Source organism: Rattus norvegicus, chromosome 6, assembly GCF_036323735.1.
Source record: "Rattus norvegicus strain BN/NHsdMcwi chromosome 6, GRCr8, whole genome shotgun sequence".
Taxonomy (NCBI): Eukaryota; Metazoa; Chordata; class Mammalia; order Rodentia; family Muridae; genus Rattus; species Rattus norvegicus.
Window position 1 is genome coordinate 96,371,405 of NC_086024.1, and position 26,760 is coordinate 96,398,164.

At 43.6% G+C, this 26,760-nt stretch overlaps 2 protein-coding genes and 1 pseudogene across 2 annotated transcripts; 2 read left to right on the forward strand and 1 right to left on the reverse strand.

Moving 5' to 3' along the window:
• Positions 1–838: 838 nt before the first annotated feature.
• Positions 839–11,635, reverse strand: L3hypdh (trans-L-3-hydroxyproline dehydratase). The gene is made up of 5 exons (NM_001108031.1): positions 10,821–11,635; positions 7,157–7,326; positions 5,033–5,155; positions 4,813–4,950; positions 839–1,429 (listed from the first exon to the last, which is right to left on the reverse strand). Exons 1-5 carry the CDS (start codon positions 11,326–11,328, stop codon positions 1,304–1,306), a joined length of 1,065 nt encoding a protein of 354 aa, NP_001101501.1. The 5' UTR covers positions 11,329–11,635; the 3' UTR covers positions 839–1,303.
• Positions 11,636–11,804: 169 nt separating this feature from the next.
• LOC108351253 (60S ribosomal protein L9 pseudogene) lies at positions 11,805–12,378 on the forward strand (annotated as a pseudogene).
• Positions 12,379–12,571: 193 nt separating this feature from the next.
• Positions 12,572–26,513, forward strand: Jkamp (JNK1/MAPK8-associated membrane protein). The gene is made up of 7 exons (NM_001106738.1): positions 12,572–12,915; positions 15,967–16,058; positions 16,607–16,761; positions 19,769–19,975; positions 23,181–23,362; positions 24,433–24,509; positions 26,116–26,513. The coding sequence occupies exons 1-7, from the start codon at positions 12,912–12,914 to the stop codon at positions 26,332–26,334; spliced, it is 936 nt and encodes a 311-aa protein (NP_001100208.1). The 5' UTR covers positions 12,572–12,911; the 3' UTR covers positions 26,335–26,513.
• The last annotated feature ends 247 nt before the right edge of the window (positions 26,514–26,760 follow it).

The window sequence follows — 26,760 nt, forward strand, 5'->3', positions numbered from 1 at the left end:
CAAAGTCCAGTCTGGCCCCAGTCCCAGGGCCTGGAAGGAGTTAAAAGTTTCCGATCTGGAGACTTAGCTTTTCCCACTGAAGGCTCTAGGGTTAGCAGCATCAGGGACGCTGTGTACTTAGACTGTGATGCCCTGGTGTATCCTGTGCTGCTTTTGTGTAGCACAGCTTGGTAGCTTCCTGCTGGCTCTGTCCCATTGGATGATGGCTTTCTGTGGGATGTGTCCCATTGGATGATGGCTTTCTGTTGGCTCTGTCCCATTGGATGATGGCTTTCTGCTGGCTCTATACCATTGGATGATGGCTTTCCGCTGGCTCTATCCCATTTCCCCTACAAATAGCACACAGGACGGTGCGCTTCGTGGTAAACTTGCTTGGCGCAAGACATGGCTTGTGCAACACTCCCTGAGCCCACCTCGTCTACCTTCTTTACCTATGATCTTCTAGACTTTCCTTCTCAGAGCCCTGTCAGTGAAGATTAATGCACCACTCAAAGTCAGCTGATAGGGCATAAGATGAATTTCACTGCAAGGTTTATAGATTTTTTTTTACCCTTGTATTTCGGTAATGTGGCATGAGGCTGCAGAATCAGTTCTTAGAACCAGTGAACAAACCAAGGGCAAAACGGTCAACCGAAAACACAAGCAAACTACCACCCCCAAACCAAATGGCGCCATCTAAAGAGACAGCAAAAAATCTGCTTACCATGGTCTCTGCAGCGTTGCTTGGTGACTCTGTGGCACTTGGGTAGCAGTTGGTGTAGACGATGAGGGTTCTGCAGCAAAGCCAACAGCCCAGCTGCAGCTCTAACGGTGTCTGTCAAAGCTGAGTCCTTCTGATCCTTCCAAGACTATTTATGCCACGTGTTGAGAACATTATAACTCGCCTCCATGAGCACGAGGCCTGTGGCTGGCTTTATTTTATTCACACTGGAACATTAAAATAAACTTACAACATTTACTATTGTGCGTTCTATGGGTGAAACTGTCATTCGAGAAAATGTACAAGAATTATCATTTCCATAGCATAGATTAAGTAAATGGGTTTTAATTTTGCCACATATACTAATGATTAAAAAGTTTCTGAATTCTTAGCACTCTGTTTGCCCCATCAGTGACATTTATGCTCAAAAAGTTGGCAAATAGGAAGTAGGATACCTTATATTTAAAACAGTGTACTGTTTTAGAAAGTACAAAATTTAGCCTATAGGTGTAACTGGATACTGGTTTGCACATAACAGAGAGGGCATCAGCTAAAGGTTATTACTTTCTAAGGGAAACCTTTAAAACTTATGAAAAAAAAAAGTCACTTGAGAAGAAAGCCATCCCTTAGTGGGTCATCGTCTTCCACTGTCAGGTTTGCTGTCCCCGTGTAATGGGCTTGTCCTGCAACTTCCACTATGACGGCTTTGAAATCTCCACACTTTGCTTCCTGAAAAAGAAGACAAAAAGCATGCTAAGAAACTCTTCCAGTTGGCCGGCGCCTTGCCTTTTCGGTCTTAAAACTGGAGAAGTCTACATGTCAATCTTCAGGCACAGGAAGGTTTTAAAGTGAGTGACAAAGTCAGATGTTTGTTTTAGTTAATGTACCTGGAAAAGGGGGCAGATGGGAGAGGGACTAGAAGCTTGGAAACCTGCTAAGAGGGAACTTTAGGCTACACAGCGACATTCTGTCTTAAAAAAGAAAAAAAAAACTTCTTAACTGATACCTGGAGTCATAAGACAGTATTTAGTGGGGAGGAGAGATAATAATTTGGAGGTAGAATTGATAGCCTGACAATGCAGACAGACAGGAAACTGAATATGAAAAATTTGACTGTAGTTTCTAGCTTGGAAGTGCATTATTTATGCTATTAACACAAGTGAAGGAAAAGAGAGTGTGGTGTTTTGAATGAGAACGGCACTGTGGGCTCATACGTTTGAGTGCTTGGTCATCGGTTGGTGGAAATGTTTGGGAAGGATTAGGAGGTATGGCCTTGTTGGAGATGTGTCGCTAGGGAAGGCTTTTGAGGTTTCAAAAGCCTACTTCATTTTCAGTTCTCTCTGCTTCCTGCTTTTGGACCAAGATGTAAGCCTCAGCTACTGCTCAGAGCCATGCCTGCTTGCTTGTTGCAATGCCCCCAAACACGACAGTCATGGACTCTAGCCCTCTGGATCTATTAGTCCCAAATAGATAGCTTTCCTTTATAGGTTGCCTTGGTCATGGTATCTTATCACAGCAACAGAAAAGTAACTAAGAGAACACATGAGACAGAGGGGAGGGGGGAAGGAAGGAGGGGGAGGAGTTATTAATAGGTACAATTTAAGATACTTAGATACAGCCACATAAAGATGAGTATAGTGAACCATTTGACGGTTAGACTGGACAGAGGTACAGAATAGTGAATGGACGGGTCAAGGATGAAGGTTTGAGACTTATCTCAGCAGATGGTCAAGAACCGAAGTCCAGGAAGTAGACAAAATAGTTCAATGGCATCTAATTGGAAAAAGACTAAAAGGAAGCTGAGGACCAAGTCTGGGATCACCTAATTGGGAGCGCAGGGGATGAGCATGGGAAGGCACCATCTGAGATCTGGGAAAGCAGGGGGCCTTTCTAGCGAAGGAGTGCAGTGCGGAGAGGAACTGGCAGGTGTAAGATAATCATTGACGATTTGCTGTGTTCTGAGTACTAAATGTTCCCCAGGGGTTAATGTAAATATTTCAATACTTGGCTCCTAGTTGGTGGTGCTCTTTGGGGACCCTGGAACCTTTAGGATGTAGAGAGCCACTAAAGGAAATAGGTCACTGGGGGTGGCCTTAAGGGTGTATAGCCTAGCTCGCTTCCTGTTCACTGAGCTTCCTTGATAGATGGCTTCCTGCCACAAGGCCTTCCCAGTGTACTGCTGTGTTGTCCCAGGCTAACTGTGCCTGAGCCTTATGGAAGATATTCCCTTGAGCTATAAGCTAGAATAAAACCTTCCAGTGGGTATTATTAAAAAGTAGTTAGTACAAAATCCTACCTGTGGTCTTTGATTTTTCTAATTTTTTAAAATAAGAATAATTGAAAGTAAAAGTAAAATGTCAAATACTAAATCAAGACACAGTAGTTCCCCTATCTATCATTCTTGCAGTGTAGGCTGGACCCAGGGCCTTGTGTTTGCTGAGCAAGGGCACTACTCCTGTGGTGGTTTGAATGAATATGTCACCGGGGGTGGGCTTTGAGGTTTCAAAAGACTCACACCACTCCTAGTGTGCTCTCTGCCTCCTGAGTTCTTAACTTCCTGTTGCCATGCCTGTGATAATCTCCTAGATCCATGTAAGGTTTAAATGAAATAGCATGCATAAAGTTCTTAGCTTGGGAGCCACCATACAAAAAAGTTCCCAATAAATGCTGTAGGTTACTATTTAAACCCAGATTCTGAAGACATTGTGGTTCACATTACATGCAACATAGATGGCTTATGTATTATACAATCAATGTGTGATGTGTGGATCCTTAGGTTAAAGGTATCTCAGTATTCAGAAAAAAAAGTTTAAAAGCAACTCCAGTGTTGTGGGTTGCTCCCCATGTTAAAGGACTCTTTATCCGTATATTCATTCACTAAGGTAGCTTCTCTAACTCATTTACTACCGAGCAGATTCATTGTTAGTACATTTGCAATTTGATTTAATTACAAAAATTCTACTTTTTACAACCCACACCTTTTACATAGTACTGTATGAAGTATAATACTGTATAAAGCCACACAACAAGTCAAATTCCATAGGGGTTCCAAAGGCTAATGTAGTAAATCTCAAATCTTTTAGTCTCAGGATTCCCTTACATCTGAGGCCCTCTAGAAGTTCTTCTTTATGCATGATCTTTATCTCCCAGTACTTATTGGGAATTAAGACTTTTTAAAATATTTTTAGTTGAAAACAAAACCAATTACACAGTGATGTATACATACTTTTTATAAATAAAGATAGCTGTATGGCAAAGAGTTATAAATTAGGAAAGTAGCATTGTTTTGAAAGAGCTAGAGTTGGGGTCAATCTGAGGCCAGTGGGAGAATTCCACCACAAACCTCTGAGCACAGAAAGACCCCTCCCTTCCAGTAGGAGTAGAGTTAGTTCAGTTCCCTGAGCAACTGCAAGCTAAACTGTCAAACAAAGCCACCTGTAACTCCCAACCGACCTCCCCTTGACTCCCAACTATCCCCCCTGGGAAGTCAACTTGGAGGTCACTTTGCCCCATCAATAATACCCTGCCTAGTTACCAATTTTTTGAATTCTGCCCCAGTTGTTTGCAAGGTATATAATTCCCTGTCAGAGTCTGCTCAGGATCGTCTCCTCTTGAGGTGGGAGGACCCTGACATGTTGGAATTAAACTCCACTTGCCTTTGCATCGATCACTGCCTCTGTGAGTCTCATTCAAGAGGTCCTGGAAGAGGTTCAATTCAGACCTGACATAAATTCGGACCTGTTTTACATTCCTGCGAGCCTCTCTTGTCTGTCTCAATAGAAACAGCTGGATTCTCACCTGCTTCTGCATTCAATCATTCTCTTGGTTGGGATATCGCTCATCATGTAGGGGGAATACTTCTGAGAGCGTGAGCGGAAAGCAAACCATGTCTTAGTTTTATCATGAACATATTTCTGACCCATGGAAAGCACAGTGGGTCAACCCAGAGGTGCAACACTACATTTTAAGAATTGATGTTCCGGTTGAACACAAGTTTTTACAGGTCTTCCAATTGCTCATCTGAGAGTTCAGTGAAGAAGTGAATCCAGCACCTAGCTCCTGCCTTTCCTGTCTGAGAAGACATTTACGTATAAGGCGTCAGTTACACTCACCCTCACAGCGCAGCCCGTGAACACCGAGCCGGTTGCACTGCTTTTGAAGGCTCTGGTCTGGTTCAGCTGCAGAAGCCCCTTATGATACTGCAGAGCAATTCTGGCTGTCACTCCGGACCCGGTGGGGCTTCTGTCGACCTGTTTGAGAATCAGGAATTACAGACGTGTGAGCGTTGCCTATTAGTTGCATGTTTGAGCCTAACAGTTACAGTCTTAATACCTGCTCATCTGCAAACACGCAGATGTTGGTGGTGGGCTCCTCGCTATAAACATCTTTTCCGTCCGTTAAGATAGTTCCATACAGAAAGCCAAGGTCTTCACTCTCAGGATGGCTTATTTTAAACTGCAAATAAAACAACCACACGTAAAAGGTTTTGATTCAAATTCATCTTAAGAATGTCGACAGCAGACTCTTAGACATAATCTTCTCAATGCGTATCTTTTTTTTTTTTTTTGAAATTACCTTGTTGAGGAGGTTTGCAAGTAACTGCTTGATATTATGTCGTTCTCTTGGTAAAGTTTTATTGGCAATTATGATCCTCATGCTGAGCTCCTGCAGAGGAAACTGCTCTGAATCTAACCTTGACCTAATGTGCAGTCCTAATTTCTATGCATGCCCAGCATGGATTCTCTGCAAAACTCTGAGTTCAGGATGAGGAATTCCTAGGCTGACAGTGCCTGAGCTAAGACCATCACAGGGAAGGGGAGAATGTGGGGAAACCCAGCAGAGGAAAACTTTTTAAAAGGAAAGTGAAAAGGATTCAGAGGCTACTGGCAAGTAAGAAAAAACTGGACCAAGAAGGAAAAAAAAAAAGACAAAATAAAAAACAAGTAGTGGTTTCTTGCAAAGCACTGACTGACTGCACACAGAGACACACAGCACAGGACAGTCAGTGGGAAAGAATATCCAGGCCCAAAAGAACTCCCAGTCCAGGTAAGTATGTTAGTTGAGCTTTTCCTGGATTTCTGTGGAATCTGATAGTAATGTCTGAGATTGATGTAATCATTGTATCTGATAACGATGTCTGAGATGACCACAATCATCATACATTTATCACATGCCATTTAAACAGACCTGGGTTCCTAAAGTCCAGTTTGTCAAACCAAGTTAAAGAGACCCGCAAACCAGTTTTCATTGCCTGAAGTCCTATGCTGTCTTCCACTGTAGCACTGAGCATGGCATGCTAGCTCCTTCCACTAGGTCAAGATCCTGGATACGCGTGTTTGTCCTTCCTTTGGGTCTCCTGCATCTAGCTTAGTGTCTGACATATGCAAGACTTTCTTGTTAAATATATGCTAAAGGAGTATGGCTGAACTTAGAGAACATTAACTTTGGACTTTGCTCTACAAAAGGTCATTCCCTAGATCTGCATCGACAATGTAGATGGCCTGGCCAACAAATGACAAAGCAATTCCTCTGCCCAATACTTTGATGATGGAACTTTAATTTCTCAAAGTACAAGGACTCTGCATTTTCTGAGTCTGCCCATTGTCATTATGACCAGCCTGAGCAGTTCAAGCTTTAATGGAAAGGTCAAAATTACTCCTTTTATTAAGAAAATGATGGAAGAAAAAAATGAGGATTTTTTGATTTTATTAAAATGAAATGGAATTATTTTGTATTTTTAAACCATTAGCTGTCTGATAGAACAGAAAACGTATGCAAATTAATTAAAATTTGCAATAAAATAATTCTGTATATTGGTAAAATGATAGCCACAGAAAAATGTTAATTTCAAACAGGTACCCAAGAAGCCAGAAGAGGGAATCAGATGGTTATGAGCTGCCATGTGGGTGCTGTAAATGAACCCGGGTTTATTGCAAAAGCAGCCAATACTTTAAACCCCTTAGCTATCTCTTCAGCCTAATGTTACATATTTTCATTTTTCCACTTAAGTTCTAAGTCTTGTTGAACTAAAGCCTTGTCAAGTGAGCCGATAATAATGATCAATATAAACATATTAAATAAAATCATGCTATCTTTATGACTATAAAATCATGTAACAAAACATTCAAACTCTGTAATGTTTTACCTCTGAGTCCTGATTCAAAGTACATTGGCAGGATTGTGCTAGAATGAAAAGAAAGGAGTCACTTATCACCTAAATTGACTTTATTTTACAAAGCAGGAAAACCGAAGACACAGGGAGATGAAGTTACAAATGCTCTCCGTGTCAAAGTTAGAATTCACAAGTGTCATGCTGGAGCCCTTTAGGGAGTACACTATTAGCATGAATAAATATTTAAGTGCGTCTGTGCCTAATTTCCTTAATGGATGTGATCATTTGTATTTGTCCAAGCCACAGAGGGAGACATTGGTCATCAGGGTAGCACTGGGACTGACCTGTGCTTTCACCGCTCCTGTCAATGCGCTTGCTGCATTCACAAGATCCCTTGTCTTTGCAGAACACACATCGAGTCCTAATTTTTCTGCACTAACAAATGCATAAAACGCCCCACCGTACGCAATGTCCACCACCACCTTTCCATGGCCAGGAACATCCACTGTGAGGTCTGAAAGAGGCATATGTAGGAATGTGTGTTAGAAAAAAAAATCACATTGTTTTAATTATGTTTACTCTAAAGGAGAAACTTCACAATGAAAAGGAATGAAGCAAAGTGTCAGGTAAATGAGAGCTAGGCCATTTTCCCATTTAAGTTGACTGGGGGTAAGCTAGAATGTATCCGGATGTTTCATTTCTCCTCCATTAGATACATACATCTGTTAACTACTGGGACATTCTCCTGTGAACACTACAAAGGAATACATACTAATGGGGAAGGCGTCTATGAGGACTTGAATGAGATTTACAAACTGGTTATCTTCAGTTATAATGCCAAACATATTTTTATTGATTTTTTAAAAAATCTGCATATAGTAGTACATGTCCACTCCACTAGCACTGAGCTTACAGATTTGCACAAGGCCTGGTTGCCATTTTTTTTAAATCATGTATTTGGGGACATTGGAAATGAAGAGACTCAACCACTAGTACATCCTATGTGCCAGACACATTGTTTACACTCGCTCCTTAATTACCTCAGCACCAAGAGACAGGCACTATTAACTAAGATACTCCCATTCTTCTGAAATCCCTACCAAACAAGTAAGTGATAGACCTTGGAGTCAAACTGAGAAGCAGCTGACAGTGAAGTCTCAGCCTGCTCCCCTGAAATATGTAACCTGTATTTAGAACTCAATCCAAACCCGAAAGTCTTTCCTTTGGGCTGTGTAAGCTTATCACTGGGATTTTAAATTGATTCCCTTCACATAAGTCTTCAGGCATACCTACCTGAAGAGTCTATACCATGTGGAAGATTAAAGAGTTATAGGATGGATAAGTAAAAGAACCTTTATAAGTTCAGTTAGACAGAAGGATAAAATTTCAAATCTATGGATGAGTTTGGATATATGAGTTTTCCAGAACATCAAAATATATCTTTGTGAATTGCGAAACTGTTGAGAGGAAGACAGTCTTCTGGGCTTGGGTTTGGATTCCGGTTCTGCTTCTCAGTCCGGCACAGAAAATGGAATTGCTATGTTCCCTTCAAGTGTTGCTTTGAGAACCCCATGCAGTAGCACAAAGAAAGCACCAGGTATAGTTTAGTATGCGTGGTGAATGCCAATATGAAAGTCAAATTTTAATTTCCGATCAGGATGGCATTCTCAAGAGGACCAGATAACCACAATTGCCAGTCTTCACAGTCTCCAAATGTCACTGATGTGGCTACTGATTCGATCACTATCATTTACAGTCTATTGTAGTAGACCCCCGAGGGTACAGTGAACAGTATAAAGGTAATTCATTGTGTGCGTGTGTGTGTGTGTGTGTGTGTGGGGGGGGGGTTACAGTGAGCTCTGTAACCCTCCCAGATGAGCACTGGTGACACCTTCATTTCTCAGGTGGTGACTTTCTCACACAAGGCCACTGAGATGCGAAGGGGCAGATCAACTCTCTTCAGTACCATCCCCCGGCTTTTATGTGCTTCCAAGAAGAGGATGTAGGATTTCCTTTTCCTCATGCCTCAGTGGGACCATTCAAGTCGACTAACTCTTGTGCAGCCACACAGGAATGCTGTGGGAAAGTGTGGTATCGAAAGTTCTGGCTACTCTGCTTTGTTATGAACCTGAGACTAATAGGCAGTTGCTGCTGCCACCAATTGTAGGGTCTCACAAAGTGGACTCCCTTCAATCTGCTGCTTGAGTTGCTTCTGAGAAACTAAGTAGCCAGCTAGTTAAATGGCTAGTCTTGAAAAACCAATAACAATAATATTGTTATTAATATTATTATTAAATCATAAATAATTTCCCCAAGTGTCAACTTAGACATGATATCCATACACTCACAGGGCATCAAATTCCTCCAAGGCATTCCTCATCACGGGTGTTTCCTCTACTGAGGCTGTCCTAAGCCTGTTCTGCTGCACTGTCATTTATGCCCAGGCTGAACGAGAGTCTAATTATTCAGGGAGGGAGGATCAAGACCAGTTTCTAAGAATGCTTTGCACAGCTTGAAGACTTGGGAGAAAAGCAGTGGTAACGTTATTCTTGGACTGGCTAAACTGGATCCCCCGTTTACTTCCAGGCGAACATTAAACATCTACATGGACAAAGCTCAAACCAGCAAGTGTGTCTGACCTGCCACGGTGGCAAGTTTCTTGCTGGATACCCTGAAACCCAGAGACAATAAAAAATGATTACGCAATGTTTTAAGTAAGTGAATATTTTATGGAGGTCACATTAATAGCTATCCTGGGCAAATGGGTCCTGCAAGTTGCATGCTGGACACTTGCTACTGGGACACCTGGGATGAGAGATAAACAGCAGCTGCCAGGTGATTCCGGAGAGGGACGGAAGCTCCTCTTTGTAAATGTTCTCATTATGCAGATTCCCTGTTTGGCCAGACAGCAAAGGATCTATACTACAGAACCCAGAGACCCTGTTCATGGTTCTGTATCTCCAGGGAAAAATCCTACATATCTTGAAGTCTCTGTTTCTTGACAAATTTTTTTTCAGATATTTAAAAAATTCTACCAGCACTCAAGAAGCAGAGGCAGGTGGGCAGAGGGTCACCCTAGTCAACATAGAAATTCCAGGGTTCCATTCCAGCCAGGGCTACACAATGACACCCTGTCTCAAAACAATAAAAGTGATCAACACCTATTAACTTAAAAAATAAAATTTTAAGAATGTTTCATACCCTCATGACTAACCACAAAAACCTCTGAGGTAAAATGAAGGTACAGCAGTAGACAAGGCCCTGGGTTCGGTCCTCAGCTCCAGAACACAAAAACAAAAATAAAAACAAAAACAACAAGAACTATAACAACAAAGCCCTAAGGTACAGATTCAAAGGGATTTGGGATTTTGCCTGAGGCTGCATGGCTTGGAGGGGGTGTGAACTTGTGTATCTAGCCAGTGACTTTGTTTCTCAAAAGGACAGCAATAGCTTTGCCTACAAATGCAGTTCCCTCAGAGTCATTTAGTTCCTCACCAAAGCCAGGGGGGGCGGCTCACTGTGTAGCCCTGGCTGGCCTGAAATTGACATCCCTCTCCCAGCAGAGGGAAGGCACTTACTTAACAGCTGAGGAGAAGAGAGGTCACATTCAGTAACTTATTAGGAGTAATGTGCTTACCAAGCACTTTCTAGGATATACTCTAGCTCTGGTACACACACTGTCCTTTGCTCCTTAACTTCAGTCTACCGTGAAGTGTCTACGAAAGCCTGACAAACAAGGAAACAGAATCTTAAAGGAAGCACAGAATTCTTCCCCACTCCACTCTTTAAGTTCCCGCAGGCCTTGCATGTATGGATCGATCCTCTCAACGGGATAACAGAATTGCACCCATTAAACTGCTGAAGAGTGTTTGCAGTAATTTGGAATTACCTTTTTATTAATTGCAAGGGCAGGCAGGGTGGGTTAGTTGAGCAGGTATATTCAGCACAGAGCAGTGGTTAGACTCCTGGATTGTGTCTCAACGGGGCCTAGAGGGTCTCACCCTTTACCTGAGGCCAGGACAAAGGCTGGGACGCTGTGGAAGCGCACAGGGCCGCAACTACGGCCACCTTCACACTCCACGAAGGCGGTCACCAGCCCGCACGGGCAGTGGATGTTGACCTGGGCCTCCCGGGTGCCTTCTGGGGGAGCAGGCACCAGTCCGAAGTCGAGCGCGAAGCGGCCCAGCGCCAGCACCGCGTGGCCGCACATGGAGCTGTAACCTTCGTTGTGCAGGAACAGGACGCCTAGGTGCGCGTCGGGCAGCTCACTGGGTACTAGGATGGCCCCGTACATGTCCCGGTGGCCGCGGGGCTCGAACACGAGCCGCCGCCGTACGTAGTCGAGGTGTTGACGCATGTAGCGCCGCTTGGCCAGCAACGTGGGCCCTGCCACCTCCGGACACCCGGCGTGCACGATGCGCAAAGGCTCGCCGCCTGTGTGCATGTCCACCACCGACAGTGCCGGCGTCCTCGGGTCGTGCGGGGGCAGCCGGCTCACTGCAAGCGCCGCTTCCATTGTCTGCGTCCACTCCAACTGTTGCACTGCACGGTGGTGCTCTCTCCGAGTTGGGGGCGGGGGGGAGCGCCAAATCCCACGGGAGAAGGCGTAGAGCCGAGGGCAATCTCAGGATCAAGCCGGCGAGTAGAGACTACCCAGTGACAAGCGCCTGGAATCTTAGTGTGTGTGCGCCCCAGCTAGCTGTGTGAGCTAGACACACAGCCCGGGCGGGCCTCCGAGACAAGACAAGGAGGGTGGGCAGGGCTTAGAAAACTAGTCCTCCCCTGTCCCCCCACCTCCGGAATGGGGGCGTGTCTCCAGAGGCTTGAACACCCGGAGGGGGCGGGGCTAGGAAGCTAGACAGCTCGGCGGGGGCGGGGTCTCGAAGACTAGTCAAGTGTCGGGGGCAGGGCCTAGAAAACTAGGGGCGGCTCTCGGAGATTTCAAAGCAGGGTAAAGGCGAGGCCTCCCTCTTTGCCCCTTCTACTGCGAGAATGAAGACCATTCTCAGCAATCAGACTGTCGACACTCCAGAAAATGTCGACATCACTCTGAAGGGGCGCACAGTCATTGCGAAGGGCCCCAGGGGAACTCTGAGGAGGGACTTCAATCACATCAACGTAGAGCTGAGTCTTCGTGGAAAGAAAAAGAAAAGGCTCCATGTTGACAAATGGTGGGGTAACAGAAAGGAACTGGCCACTGTCAGAACCATCTGCAGTCATGTTCAGAACATGATCAAGGGTGTAACACTAGGCTTCCGTTACAAGATGAGGTCTGTGTATGCTCACTTCCCTATCAACGACCCAGGAGAATGGGTCTTTGGTTGAAATCCGAAATTTCTTAGGTGAAAAATAGATCCGGAGGCTTCAGATGAGGACAGGTGTTGCTTGTTCTGTCTCTCAAGCCCAGAAGGATGAGTTAATCCTTGAAGGAAATGATATTGAACTTGTTTCAAATTCAGCGGCTCTGATTCAGCAAGCCACAACAGTTAAAAACAAGGATATCTGGAAGTTTTTGGATGGCATCTATGTTTCTGAGAAGGGAACTGTGCAGCAGCCCGACGAGTGAGACCTCAGTTTCCTAGTTCCAGAAACAAGATCCTAATCACAAGTACAATTTGGGCTCTATGGGGACATTAAAAGATTATATATTGAAAAAAAAAAGGCGAGGCCTCGAGAATGCATGGAGGGGCGGGGCTACGAGCTTGTCTAGGAAAGGGGGCGGGGCCTCAGGGTCCAGTCAATGCTTGAGGTAATGGAGACCAGTACAGATTGTAGGCTGGTCCGGGACGAGTCTTGAGTCTGGACCCGGAAAAGGTGGAGCCTCTGAGCTCAAACCCGGAAGCGAGAGAGAGTCTAGATTAGGAAACTAGGTTTCTGGGAATCCTAGGCCTGGAAGTCCGCCGCGTGCCATCCCCTACACCCCTAGTGGGGGAGGCGGTGGTGGGGCGGGACTCGGAGCTTAATGTAGCAGGGGCGGGGTTCCAGAGCGATTGCCAGGCTCTCGGGAGGGGGAGCGGCTGGAGCGCTGTGGCCCGGATGTTCGGGCGCTGTGTTCGGACCCGCTGATTCCCGGCTTCTCTGGGGAACCTAGTGTGGCCAATGGGTAAGTGGTCGATTAGGCTGCGGGCGTGTCTCTGTCTTTGTCTCTGCTGCTTTTCCAACGCATTTTCTTGGGCTCGCCTCCGACCGACAGCTCTCCCGCGGCGGGCAGCCCTGCCCTTGCTACCCTGAGCACCGACTCTGACTTCTCCGGGGTTGGGATGGTCTGTTCCAGAATGACTGGAGAAGTGCGTGTGTACAGAATTGAAGCACTTTGTTGTGTCCTTCCTGTGTTCCTTCATCCAGTACCTTTGTTCTTGTCCAGGAAAGCATTCCTGGTGGGTGACTTCAGAATTAGAAGTTAGAGTAGGACAAGGAAGCAGAAGCTAATTGCCACGGGATTTGCTTTTTCAACCTCAAATGTAATTTTTGTTTTTGTTTTTCAAGACAGGGTTTGTCCGTTTAGCCTTAGCCGAACCAGAACTCGCTCTGTAGAGCAGGCTGACCTAGAACGTAGAGAACCACTTGCCTCTGCCTTCATAGTGCTGGGTTGAAAGGCATGCACCATTTCATTGGGCATCAAATGTAAATACTTTGCGCCCTTCACAAAGGGTCTAGACTTTGCAGAAAACAAACAAACAAGGACAACATTTTAGTCATAGTTCACCAAAGGCTTTGAAAGATCGTTGTACAGATTCTTGTTGTTAGGTAAACAAGCTTTGCTTTTATTTGTTGCACTGATTTTCAGGCCTTGGTTTTGAGATCTTTTAGATGCAAAGCCCATCAAGAAGGGGCGTCCAGTGCCTTAACTTCCTTCTCAGAAAACCTGAAACAATTCATTTCATGTGTTTAGTTTACTACAATTCAGTTGCTGTTTAAAAAAAGGTCTTAAGGGGCTGGCTGGAGAGATGGCTAAGCGACTAAGAGCACTTGCTACTTTTCATGAGGTTTGAGCCCCAGCACCCATAGAGCAACTCAGGCACTCCCTTTTCTGACCTCCCTCTTTTGGCCTTGCAGGCACCCTGCTGGTCCATAGTGTGCAGACATAAATGCAGGCAAACCACAAACACACATAAATTCATAATACTATAATAATAACAGTTTTTTTAAGGTTCTAAAATAAAGAAGAATGGGTTTTGTGTTTTTTAAAGATATCAGATACCTGGTAAAGTGAAAATATCAAACATGAGACATTTTAGGCTTTTTCTGTTTTCCCTCGGCAACGTAAGTACAAAAAATTCTAGTTTATAGGAATTTGAAAGGAGAAAGGACCTTGTAACTAGAGTCTCCACATTGTGAATGGATGAAAATTTTGAGGAAATTATTGTTCAGTAATAATAACATGTGTAAATTCACATGTAGGCCAGCATTGTTCTGGATTCACTTTACAGCATATAGCAGATCCTTACGGAAGACAGCCTCACTGTCATGGCCTCTGAGAACCTTCATGGTGTATGAGCAGCACAGTCCATGTATGATTATTTGCCATATATGGTGAAGAGAATCAGGTGTCACGGATGCAGAAGAGGCCTTGGATGAGGCCTCCAGTTTCTCTTGGATGAGGTCCTAGATAATTTGGAGATCCTCAGGGTTATGTCTTAAAAAGAGCTGTTTTTAATTTCCCCTATACCTTTAAGAAATTGATTGCAAGGCAGTTCTCAGTGGTCAGGAGCTCAATGCCAGCACTGATGGAATTTATCCTTGTCCTCACCAAAAATGATAAAAGCTAGGATACTGCTTTTATATGGAGGTGAATTGATTTGTTTTAAAGACCTACCCTCTGCTCTGAAATTCTCTCTTCAGAATGTGGACAGTTCAGCTTTTCTGTTAATGTATTCTGTTATGAACAAAGATTGAGTCTCTGTGTGTGCCCAATGTCTCGATTTGGCAAAATGAGGAATAGTAACTGTAGCTGGTCTTTGCCACTTTGTGGGTCCTTTTTCTCACCCTTTATTCCCAAGTTTCACCCCTTATCAATAGCTGGGAGAGAAAATGCACAGAGTGGGAGAGAGACAGATAACAGAGAGCTCTGTATCTATTTTTTTTTTTTCTTCTCGTTTCTTCCTTGCTTATAGCTGGCCTTTGCTACTTTACAGGTTCTTTTTCTGGACATTTATTCTCTGCCCCCCATCCCCAGTTTCACCCCCTGTTGTTAGATAGGAGAGAAAGAAGGATGGCGGGGGTGGGGTGGGGTGGGAGGGGCTAGAGATCCCTAAATCTACTTTCTTGTTTCTTCTTTGAGCATAGCTACTAACAAACTTCAACCAACCTCCCTGAACCACCAACCACACCCCCTCACCTGTCCTCTGAAGCCCTAGCATTTATATATCCTCTGAAAAGTTTTCAGAAGTCTAAACGTCACACAGTTGCAGAAACTCTCTGCAGCTGATAAAACCACGCCTCTGCTAGAGCTCGAGGCCAATCAGTCAGTTGCTATGGAGGGGCTCACATCCCCACGCCTGGGATTAAAGTGGAAATGTATTTTGATGTTTTTTTAAAAAGAAACCAAAATTCCAGAATTCTCACTACCAGTGACCTTCTATCCATGATTTATTTTAATTAATTTTTTAAGTTGTGTGCTTATGTATGGTGTGTGTGTGTCGGGGACTGGGATGCTCCTGCTATAGCCCACACATGGAGGTCAAGAGACAACTTTCTGTAGTCCTTTTTCTACCATGGACTCTAGAAGTCAAACCCCTCAGGTATAGTTAGGCATACTTAGCAGGTGCTTTTACCAAAGCCACCTCTCTGGCCTTTAGCAGAGACTTTTTAAAAAGAGTTCTTATGAGCGCATAACCAATGAAATTCAAGCGTTTAATCATAGGACTGGCTCCCCAGAGCCTTTGATTAGACTTGGGGTTAGGTGTCTGGGGTTAGAACTTGCCGTGCTGGCTGGAGACCTTGGCACGAGGCGCAGTGTGAACAGCAAGATGAACGTACAACTTTCTGTACTGTCAGAGTGCGAACAAATTCAAAGCAAACGCACCAAGACTTGACTGTTACACACGTTTAAAGGGAGGTTGAGATGTTCGTGTCAGTTACTTCAGCTGTTGTCAGGCTACGCTGATGTATAATCACAGAAAACATTACTCTACTGGCCTTTGTTTTTAAAAAGCTGTCGATATCCAGCCAGCATGCCTTGGACTCTACTGTGGGAAGACCCTATTATTTAAAAATGGCTCAAGTGAAATCTACGGAGAGTGCGGGGTAAGTCCTGTGTTAATATTATTTCATTTTAAGATGTTTACTTTGGAAACATTTTGCACGTAGAATTTTTTTAATATATTCATGAATGTATAAGAGGGTGGAATTAATAAAAGCCTTGTTTATATTGGCATGGCGGTAACTATATTAAACCTTTCTTGGCAGTCACAGATATCAAGAGATACTTCATATTGTCCGTTTAATGATTTAGCAAAGTGTTTCGTGTAGTGAATTAACATGATAACTCTAGAACACTTCTGCAACAGTTTTTTTTTAATGATATTACTAACAAGGGTTTTCACTGAATATTAAGTATTTTAGCGATTAAATGAAAGGCGTCTTCTTAGCCTTCGTTATAGACAGCCCAGGTGATGTGCATTTCTTGGAGCGCTTTCTCTTTGAGATTTCTTTCTATTCTGCTTAGAGGTTTGGTTTTCTTTGCTAATTTTCAAAAGTTACACATACTAAAATGTTTAAAATAATATGGGATCCCTTATAGAATGATCCTAAAACCGTATCTGCGTATTAAGCAGTGGTTTTACTTGTTGTAGGTGTGCCCAAGAGGACAGAGGACAAATGCACAGAAATACTGCCAGCCTTGCACAGAGTCTCCGGAACTTTATGACTGGCTCTACCTTGGATTTATGGCTATGCTTCCACTCGTTTTGCACTGGTTCTTCATTGAATGGTACTCGGGGAAAAAGAGGTGAGCACATCTGACTGTGTCTGCATAGGCTAATGCTGGGATAGAGACCACTTATTGTGATGCCCAGTCCACAGGCTTCTGCTGACCTACACCCTCAGCCTGTCCCAAAGGGGACAACCTGCTTTTCTTTCCGTTTCTATGGTTTTTTCCCCTGTAATAAGAAAGCTGTGGTAAGGCACGTCTTAGTGGGTGTTATTGATGCTCTTCTTAATGCTTCTCTCAGAACTCTCGAAAGAACATTATTTCTCAGTGATAATACTTACCGAGTTTCTGCAAAAGTTGGTTATGATCACAGGCTGTTACTGTTTTAGAACAAGTACCTTAAAACTTTTTAATGCTAATGACCTGGAATGCTTATGAGAGCTGACTAGTACACTGTTGGCGCATTTATTGAGCAGGGTATTTTAAGTTTGGAAGATCAAAGGAAGAGACAGAAGAAGTAGAGAAGACAGACAGGTACCTGATGATAATATAAACCCATCTTAAAGATGTAGATACCCTTGTCAACACACTTAGGAGTCAGAGAATCGAGAGAAAGAGTAAGCCTAAAGGATCCAGAAGACTTTGGGAGAAAAACTAAGAGAGTTTGGTAGAGCAAAGATTGACTGTTGATGTGGAGGGTCATGTGATCTGCAGTGGTCAAGGGTAGGTTGTAAGTGGTAATGTAAAAGGTAATACTGAAGGTGGATGGAGGCCAGAACGTGGGGTTTCTCGACAGATATGTACCTGGTCCTCTACAGGGAGCAGGGAGGCAGTCTTCCTTAGCTGTCTCAGCCTTAGCAGTTTTAATGCCTCTACTTTTGTGAATTTTTCCTGCTTTGGAGTTTTTACTTTCTCCAAACGCTTTTTGCTGCCTGGTGTTACGGAGGCAGAAATGAGTGTGGTGAGAACTGAGGGGAGACTGACAGAGGAGAAGTATGGCCTGGGTCCCGAGCCTTGGGACTTAGGAGTCTAATAGAGAGTTCCTAAAGCTGGGGCTTGACAACTTGTCAGCTGTCTGCGAGACCTGGGATCCGAGGACCCAAAAGAATGGGGCAGACTCCAGTCTGATGCTGCAGACAGCCTTACCTCAGTTTCAGTGCACTTTTATACACGGATGTAACAAAGAGAGCAGTGATCCAAGGAAGGTCGTTTGATTCAGAAATAACCATCAGTAAGCATATACTAAATACTAACAGAGCAGCCCTTTCCAGAACTTTCTCAGGACAGACAAGTTACACGCAACAGCCTGGCACATGCTTTAGAGTGCATGAAAGCAAGGCAGAGGCCGTATCCAGACACAGTACACTGAGCACATTGGGTCCTACAGTTGTATTCTGACATCCGACAGGAAGAAACATGTCTTATAAGTTAAATGTAAACGTTGGTCCCAGGATGCATGAAATCATGTCCAAGAACAGCCCAGGGAACAAAGTGCACCTGAGGTAAAAGGCCTCCGCTTTCATTCCTAGAGCCCCTCTCAGCTCCCCTAGGCATCGCTCACTGTTCATCATCATTCGTTTGACTGCTCTGACAGGGTATAGCTCCACAGCTGATGGTAAAGAGCACAGGGTTGGCCACGTAGATGAAACACGAGTTAGAGGGTGGAGCCTGTCCATTGGTGTGGAGGTGCGGAGCCACTCAAAGCAGCTTATCGTGGCCAGGGGGTATCAGAGAGTGGTGGGAAGGAGGGTCTTTTCTGAGATGCAGAAGAAATCCTGAGGTACAGTCTTCTATCAGGTGTAGTGACACAGATCTGAGGAATGCATCATCAAATGCTCCCGCCACTCTGCAGGCATCACAGAACATGCTTAAACAACAACAGCCACAATGTCCATGGAGAACACCGTTCTGTGGGTCCACGGTCATGTATGTGAATTTCATAGACTGAAATACCATGCAGTTAGGGCCATGGTTTTATAAGTGGAACTTTGGAATCCACTTTTATTTTCAAAGATCACATGGTGGAGTATAGATGGGTTGAAGTATGGTGAAAGGATTCCCGTCATTATGAACGAGGTTTGGCTTTTTCCTGAAGAGGTATGAATTATAAAGAGTCCGTTGTAGATCAGATTGTATACCATGTGTTTATTTCTACTGTGCATGTAGTAATTTTGTCTCTGAAGTACTCCAGCACTGCCCATTGGGAGTTCTCAGTGACACTCAGGCTGTAACTGAAATCTGGAAAAGAATAGAAGTGAAGCAATCCCAAAGATTCTACTCTTTCAAAAAGTGAACGAGGGGCTGGAAAGATGGCTCACTGGTTAAAGGCACTTGTTACTCTTGCAAAGGATGGAGGTTTGGTACCCAGTATTCACATGGTGGCTTACAACTTTGTCGGGAGCTCCCTCTCAGGGTATCTGACTCCCTTATCCATAGCTTCAGTTGCAGTGGGTCTGACACTCTCTCCTGACTACCACAGGCCCCAGGCAATCACTCATGAGTATAGATACATACATATACATAGATTATTAATTAAATTAATGAACTAGTTAATAAGTAACCAGGTACTTAGTTATATAATTAACTAGCTAATTAGGTAAATAATAATCAGGCTGTTGGTTAATTAGTTAATATTTTGAGACAGGATCTCACTGTGTAGTCTAGATCTATGTAACACACTATGTAACCCAGGCTGGCCCTAATTTTGTGGTAATCCTTCTGCCTTTTGTGGTAAGCCTCTCCAGTGCTGAAATTATAACCATGAGCCATGACACCCTGTTATTCTGGAATATACCACTTGTGTCTGTGGAAACTAGGAAGTGGCTCATCAGGATATAGATCTGGCGTACCCTCCCTCTGTGTCCTTACATGCAGAAGGGACAAAGACGGTCCTAACTCCCTCATTGAACAGACTAATCTTCTAGAATGGCAGACCTTCAGACCATACCAACAGGCTTGTCTGAGGTGCTGATGTGTTTAGCTTTTGTGCACTTTGAAGAGTGTAGCTTCAGGATTGTCACTGAGACATCGAGGGCCATGTCTAACACGCCCCTGACTGAAGCCTTGCCTATCCTGTTTCTCTCAGCTCCAGTGCCCTTTTCCAGCACATCACCGCACTGTTTGAATGCACCATGGCAGCCATCATCACTTTGCTCGTGAGCGACCCTGTGGGCGTCCTCTACATCCGCTCCTGCCGAGTACTGATGCTTTCTGATTGGTACACGATGCTTTACAACCCAAGTCCAGATTATGTCACCACGGTGCACTGCACTCACGAAGCTGTCTACCCACTGTACGTATTCATTTAGGCCCAGGACCATGGAGAAAGAAGTGGTCATAAATTCCATTGATCGAGATTGGTCATTGTGAACTCCTAGATGAGATAGTAGAAATTAACTTCTTCTCTGGGTGCATACGGAGTATAATAGGAGGAAAGATCATGTCTTACTGGGGTTTTACTGCTGTGAACAGACACCACGACCAAGGCAACTCTTATTATAAGGACAACATTTAATCCGGGCCAGGCTACAGGTTCAGAAGTTCAGTTTAGTATCATCAAGGTGGGAGCATTGCAGCATCCAGGCAGGCGTAAGAGTTCTACACCTTCATCTGAAGTCTGCTAGGAGAAGACTAGCATCCAAGCGGCTAGGATGAGGGTATTAAAACCCACGCCCACAGTGGCACACCTACTCCAACAAAGCACACCCCCTAATAGTGCCACTCCCTGGGCCAAGCATATACAAACCTTCATGATCTTTATTTTTAGGACATGGTCTCAATATATGTGATAGGCTGTCTTTAATCTCATCCTGCCTCAGCCTCCTGAGTCCTGGGTTTCCACGTATATACTGCTTTGCTGAGAGAGAGTGTGCCGAGAGAGAGAGGGAGGGAGGGAGGGAGGCAGAATGTATGTTGTGTGAGTATGTGTATGTGTATAAGTGTATGTGTGTATTGTATGTGTTGTGTCCATGTATATATTGTGTGTTTGTGTGTGTGCTGTGTATTGTGTTGGGGAATAAACCTGGCACCTCAGGCATGCTGGGGCTCTCCTACTAAACTGTATTGTTAGGTATAGAAGGGAAAGTATTTTTTGCCATAGAATACAAAATATACACTTACATGCACACATATATACTTGAGAATATGTTTTCTGTTTCATAGAGTTTTTAAAAAAAGAGGTTAAAGAAAAACCCTTGGGAATATGTAATAGAGATGTGCTATTCGACATATAGGGAAAAAATGTGGGCCTGGAAACAGAAACAGCCTGTGTTTGAATTCCCGATCTGTCAGTTACACTAACACAGGTATGGTAACAATGTCATACCAGTTCAGTCTTTGCACTGGCAAGTGAGAACGATGTCTTCTAGGGTGCTGCGAGGGGCAAATGGCTCCGTTAGCCGCATCAGATGTGGTGTCCTGTACATATGGGCGTTCAGTAGTACAAGCTACCATTATTGACTATTTTCCATTAGGGTTTGGCTTTGTCTTTTGCAAATGACAGTAGTCTTCATCAGAACACTATGTTTATTTATGTGTGTGAATGCACATGCATGCCCCAGCACCGTGTGGTGGTCAGAGAACAGCCTGCAGGGCTTAGGTCTCTCCCTCTGTCATGTGACTCCTAAGGATTGAACACATTACCTGCTCAGCCATCTTGCCAGACTGATGTGTTGTTTTCAAAGAGCAAATTCATAAGACTCTGTACACTCTACCATACTATTCCATTTTTAGAATTTCTTTGAATTTTTAGCAATTTGGTATGTTTTTCTTAGTAAAGGCAGACTAGAAAAATAGTTATTTTGTTCTTGTTATTGGAGCAAGTTTCCAATATATATGTGCTCAATGAAAATTTTTTTTATCAAGTTATTTTCTAAAGACTTTTCTTCTTTATTTTATATGGGTGGATTTTTGGCTGCATGTATGTATGTATACCACATATGTGCTTGTTGCCCATGGAGACCAAATTCCTGAAACTAAAGTTAGAAGAGGTTGTGTGGGTGCGGGAACCAAACCCAAGTCCTCTACAAGAGCAGCCAGTGCTCTTAACTGTAGAGCCGTCTCCAGCCCATGATCAAGTTCTTAACAGTCAATTGCCAAACACATGGCCTTGTGAGGGTATAAAGAGTGACTCACATTTCCGGATATGAAAATATGAAAATCGTTTCTTCTGTCAAGCTTTATGACCTTCAAATCACTTTTACGTGCCTCTAGATAACTGTACTTGATAAAAACTAATAATGTCCTCTGCTGATTTATTGCATCGTAGGCTGTAACTCAGCTGCAAGTATTTCTTTTCACATGCTGTGCTAAGGACTTGTAGAATTTTAGTAGGTAACATAGCAGACACATGTGAATGAGGCATCTCAATGACTGCATGTATCGATTAAAACATACAGTGGCAAAAGTTCATTGGAAATAAAGAAGACTTTAAAACTTTTAATAGTATAGGTAAGTAGTTTGAACTATGGATTTCGTTTGAATTTTACTTTTAGAAATCGTTCCTGGGGCTGCAGAGATGGCTAACGGTTAAGATCGTATAATGTTTTACAGAGGACCCAGGTTCAGTTCCCACACCCACGTCAGGCAGCTTACAACCACCTGCATCCTTACAGGGGCTCTGGAGCCCTTTGGTAGCCACTGATGGCACACATGTAGGGCATACGTTCACTCAGACGTAAATACACACAGGCAACACAACATGGGCACACGTGTCGTGCTGCATGCCTAGTGCTTCAGCTGAGGTAAGTATTTAACAAAAACAAGAGAGACCAATGATAGCTTGAATCACCTAGAGAAGATTCTAGAATGTGCAGTTAACTTTATCAGCGCAAAACAAGCCTTGAAGTCTCTTCCATAACCACCTATAATTCAGTTCCCCTTTTAGCTGACATAGCTAGCCGTATCTGGACTCTCCCCCATATTGTATTACTATTTGTTTATGTCTATCTTGGATTAATAAACCTCAACAATTCCCATTAGCTCCTTATCATCAATAGAATTTTAAAGGCAGCAGAGTTTAAAATAGGAGTCGCTGTTACTGGGCACAGAAAGAGGGCTCAGCATCCGTTTGCCATTTTCCCCCTGACTTGATATAAATACTATCAGTGTGACTAGCGATAAATGTATGTGACTTAATTTTAGATAAAGTGAGTGTATATTTAATTTAGCCTGGAGTTTTCGGTGGTTGGGAGCTGCCTCGTGGGTGCTAGGCTCTGAGCCCAAGTCCTCTGCAAAAGCAGCCAGTGCTCGGAACTGCTGAGCTATCTCTCCCACGACAGGTTTAGGATTTTTGAGACATATTTTCAAATACACCAAACCTCATAAACAACAAATAAACAAGCGAAACAGTGTGTGTGTTTGCTTGTCCCCTTTCACGAGTCTGACTGTCTTAGGGAGTAGGCCTAACAAGAGTTTTGACTCTTTTAAGGTCTTTGATTTAAGGCCGTCAAGGATAAAGGTTTGATACATACAGATATCACAAGTCCCTTGTTTTACAGATACACCATCGTGTTTGTTTACTACGCCTTCTGCTTGGTGTTAATGATGCTGCTCCGGCCTCTCCTGGTGAAGAAGATCGCATGCGGACTCGGCAAGTCTGACCGGTTCAAAAGCATTTATGCCGCACTTTACTTCTTCCCCATTTTAACCGTGCTGCAGGCAGTTGGTGGGGGCCTCCTATGTAAGTTGTTCTTTGTAATGGCTGACTGAGGACACAATCACTAACATAAAAAGTCCTACATATTATTAAATAACTCAGTTCTAACTAAGCTGAACAGGCCTGCTGGTAATTGAGATTTCTGGCCACCATGTCCTGATTAACGCACCCACTTGTTCCAGATGTGCTTTGTAGAGTAACTGGAAGTTTTTTTTTTTTTTTTTTTTTTTTTTTTCGGAGCTGGGGACCGAACCCAGGGTCTTGCGCTTGCTAGGCAAGCGCTCTACCACTGAGCTAAATCCCCAACCCCGTAATTGGAAGTTTTATGAATTGAAGTTATTTTAAAATAATTGCATTGAAGTGATTAAAGGTGTCTTTTCTCAGTTTGCCTATTTCGTGTGCCGTACAGTCGGACATGGTAGGAAAAGGAGAATGGTAATTTTTGTAGGGAGGACTTTTCTTGCCCAAGACATTATTGCTATGCTGCGTTTGAAATAGAAATTTCCAGAATTCTGACAGGAAGAACACCAAAGGAGAATTAACTAGAAAGTTTGACGATAAATGAACTTTCCTAAAGGTTAGTCTTCTCAACCAAGGCTCCTTTTCTGGATCACAAAGCACAGAGAACTGAGAGTCCCTCAATTCTCTTGTTTGGTACTCGTATCTGTCTAGATGCATGGGAGAGAAGTTAATCTTTTCAATTAACCCTTCAGCTGCCTCACATCTCTTAGCTATTGACAGGTGACCATGGTTAGAGTTACATTTTTTAAGAGATTGAGAAAAAAATTTAAAAAAACCAAACTTGTTGCCATGTAAAAATGTTATGAAACTCATATGCTTTTACTGCTTATAAAATTTTATGAGAACAGTGGCAAAGCTGTGCATTGCTACTCGGTTCGTGCTGTTTGCACATCACAGCTGTGAGCTCGGAGGTGAGATGAGACTGGCCTACAAGGCCACAGCTATTTATAATCCATAAGAAACTGGCTGTCAGTCCATCTGGGGAATGGGACTCAGCCCCAGGCCGGCTGAGAGAGCTTCAGAAGAGCTGTGTCCAGCTGCTGATTAGTCTCTAAGGTCTGTCTCTTTTCCAGATTACGCCTTCCCATACATTATATTAGTGTTGTCTCTGGTCACCCTGGCTGTGTACATGTCTGCTTCTGAAATAGAGGTAGGACATGGGTTTTCCTTTGCTTGTTTTATTTTGTTTTTTGTTTTAAATAAAAATTGACAATTGAGTGGAATGGTGATATGATATATGGTGGGGTACACTAACTTGGTCAGTGGTTCTTGGCTGATAGATGTTACCTGTACCTCTTAGTCGATTTTACAAGAGGTTGTGTGGGCCGAGTTGCATCTTTCCTTGGGAAAGTAGGGAAGTAGTCAGAGCTCTTACCCAACAAGATGAAGAAAAGTGATATAACATAATTGTTGTAAAATGAAACAGCGTCTAACCCTCACCATCACTTTTTAGAATATCTTAGTTTTAAGGAACTAAGGTATTAAGAAGTTAACCGTATGAACAAGTGATGAGAGAAATGTTGTATTTGACATCCTAACGAGGCAAATGTCTTCATGAGACTTCATCAGAGGGTGGTCTGGGGCATCTCTTCTGTAATCTTCTTCCAGATTGTGTGGCTCTGGACTCCGCTTTATCTTAAGATAGCACATTCACCTCGTTATTTCCACTTAGTACGCCAGCAGCTCTGATTGGAGGTTCTATCTGGGTCAGAGCTCCAAGGATTTAAAGGACTAAGGCTTTGACCCTTCCACGGTGTGCTGCGGCAGATCTGCTGCACGTGTCATTTAGCGTGTGTGTTCTCACACTTCTTATGTTCAAAAGGACAACCAGAGAAAACATGTTAACTCTCGAGAGATGGCTGTTGGCACCACTTTTTCTACACTGGTGACAGTTGAGGTGTAGCCACACCCTAGGTAGATAATGAACTGAACAGAATGCTTGATGCTTTATCAGCATCGCAACTGGATTAATCAGAGAAGATAGAAAATTGGTTTTGACTTTTCATCAACCAGGAAAAGATCAAAGTGCATTGGAATATTTGAATAAATTATGCATAGTTACAAATGAACACTGCTTTTCTAGATCTTGGAACTCCTTTGGTTCCTTGCCCCCATGTGTCTCTGCTCTGTAAGATGTTTGAATCTTTCAGTTAGCTCTGTGTTCAGGAGTTGTAAACAGGGCTCTGAATCCCAAGACAGACAGTCCAGGGCTAGACGAGCCCACGAGTGAGTGAAGTGTGAGGGAAAGTTGGAGTAACCCACTGAACATTCTACTAGAACATTTAGATACTGATTTTATATCGATTTGATCCTTTAAGTTTCCACGTTATCACATGGCACTAAAGATTGAGATACAGTCGGATAATAAATGAGTCCATTTGTGTTGACTTGAGTGTATTCAGACAGCAGATACTGGAGACCTCAGTCAGGAAGTGAGTTTATGGAGCTGCAGTCAGCCTGAACAGAGAGACTGTGCTCTGGGCACTTCCTCTCCTAGTTCATGGCTATCTCCAGAAGCTTGTGTTCTCTGGGTAAATGGTGATGTAGACAAGGACCCAGAGAAGTGCTCTAAGCCAAGTGTGGCTGCTGAGGGCCTGTGTGACTGTGTGGACAGTGTGGTGGCTGGTGATTGGGGCAGTTCTGAAGTCCTTTTTAGCTCAAGCATTCAGAGTCCTGGCCATGAGTGTGTAATGACTGGTGGTTTAGCTGGATATACTAATGCTGTTTCTCTTTTCTCTTACACCATGATCACATAGAACTGCTATGATCTTCTGGTCAGGAAGAAAAGACTTATTGTTCTCTTCAGCCACTGGCTACTGCACGCCTATGGAATTGTCTCCATCTCCAGAGTGGACAGGCTCGAACACGACCTACCGCTTTTGGCTTTGGTACCGACACCAGCTCTGTTTTACTTGTTCACTGCAAAATTTACCGAACCATCACGGATACTCTCAGAAGGGGCCAATGGACACTGAATATAAAATGCCAAAAAAACCCAAAACCAAAAAAAATCCCCCAAAGTATTCTTAATTACAGACAAGTAAAGAAGAATTTAAAATGTATTAATAGCATTCTTTCACACATGGGAAGAAGATTGTCCAGCTAGTATATGCTTGGGTTTTATCTTTTGACTTATCGGACCTGGGGTCTGACTTGGAAATCACATGGCCTCATGTTACTGTGCTGCATGTACCTTACCTATCGCACCAGAAGCCCAGGCAGACAGTTGTAATTGCTCCGCCATGTTTCTGAATATCTGTGCTAATGGTGTCTCTCTGCTTTTGTGACAAACCCTTCAGAAGTCTATGGAACCCCCTGGCTGTGGTATCGTTCTGCCTTCTGCCCTCTGTGCATTTGGCTCTTTACCTAGAAGGAACTGCAAAGGCAGACGTGCTTGTGGA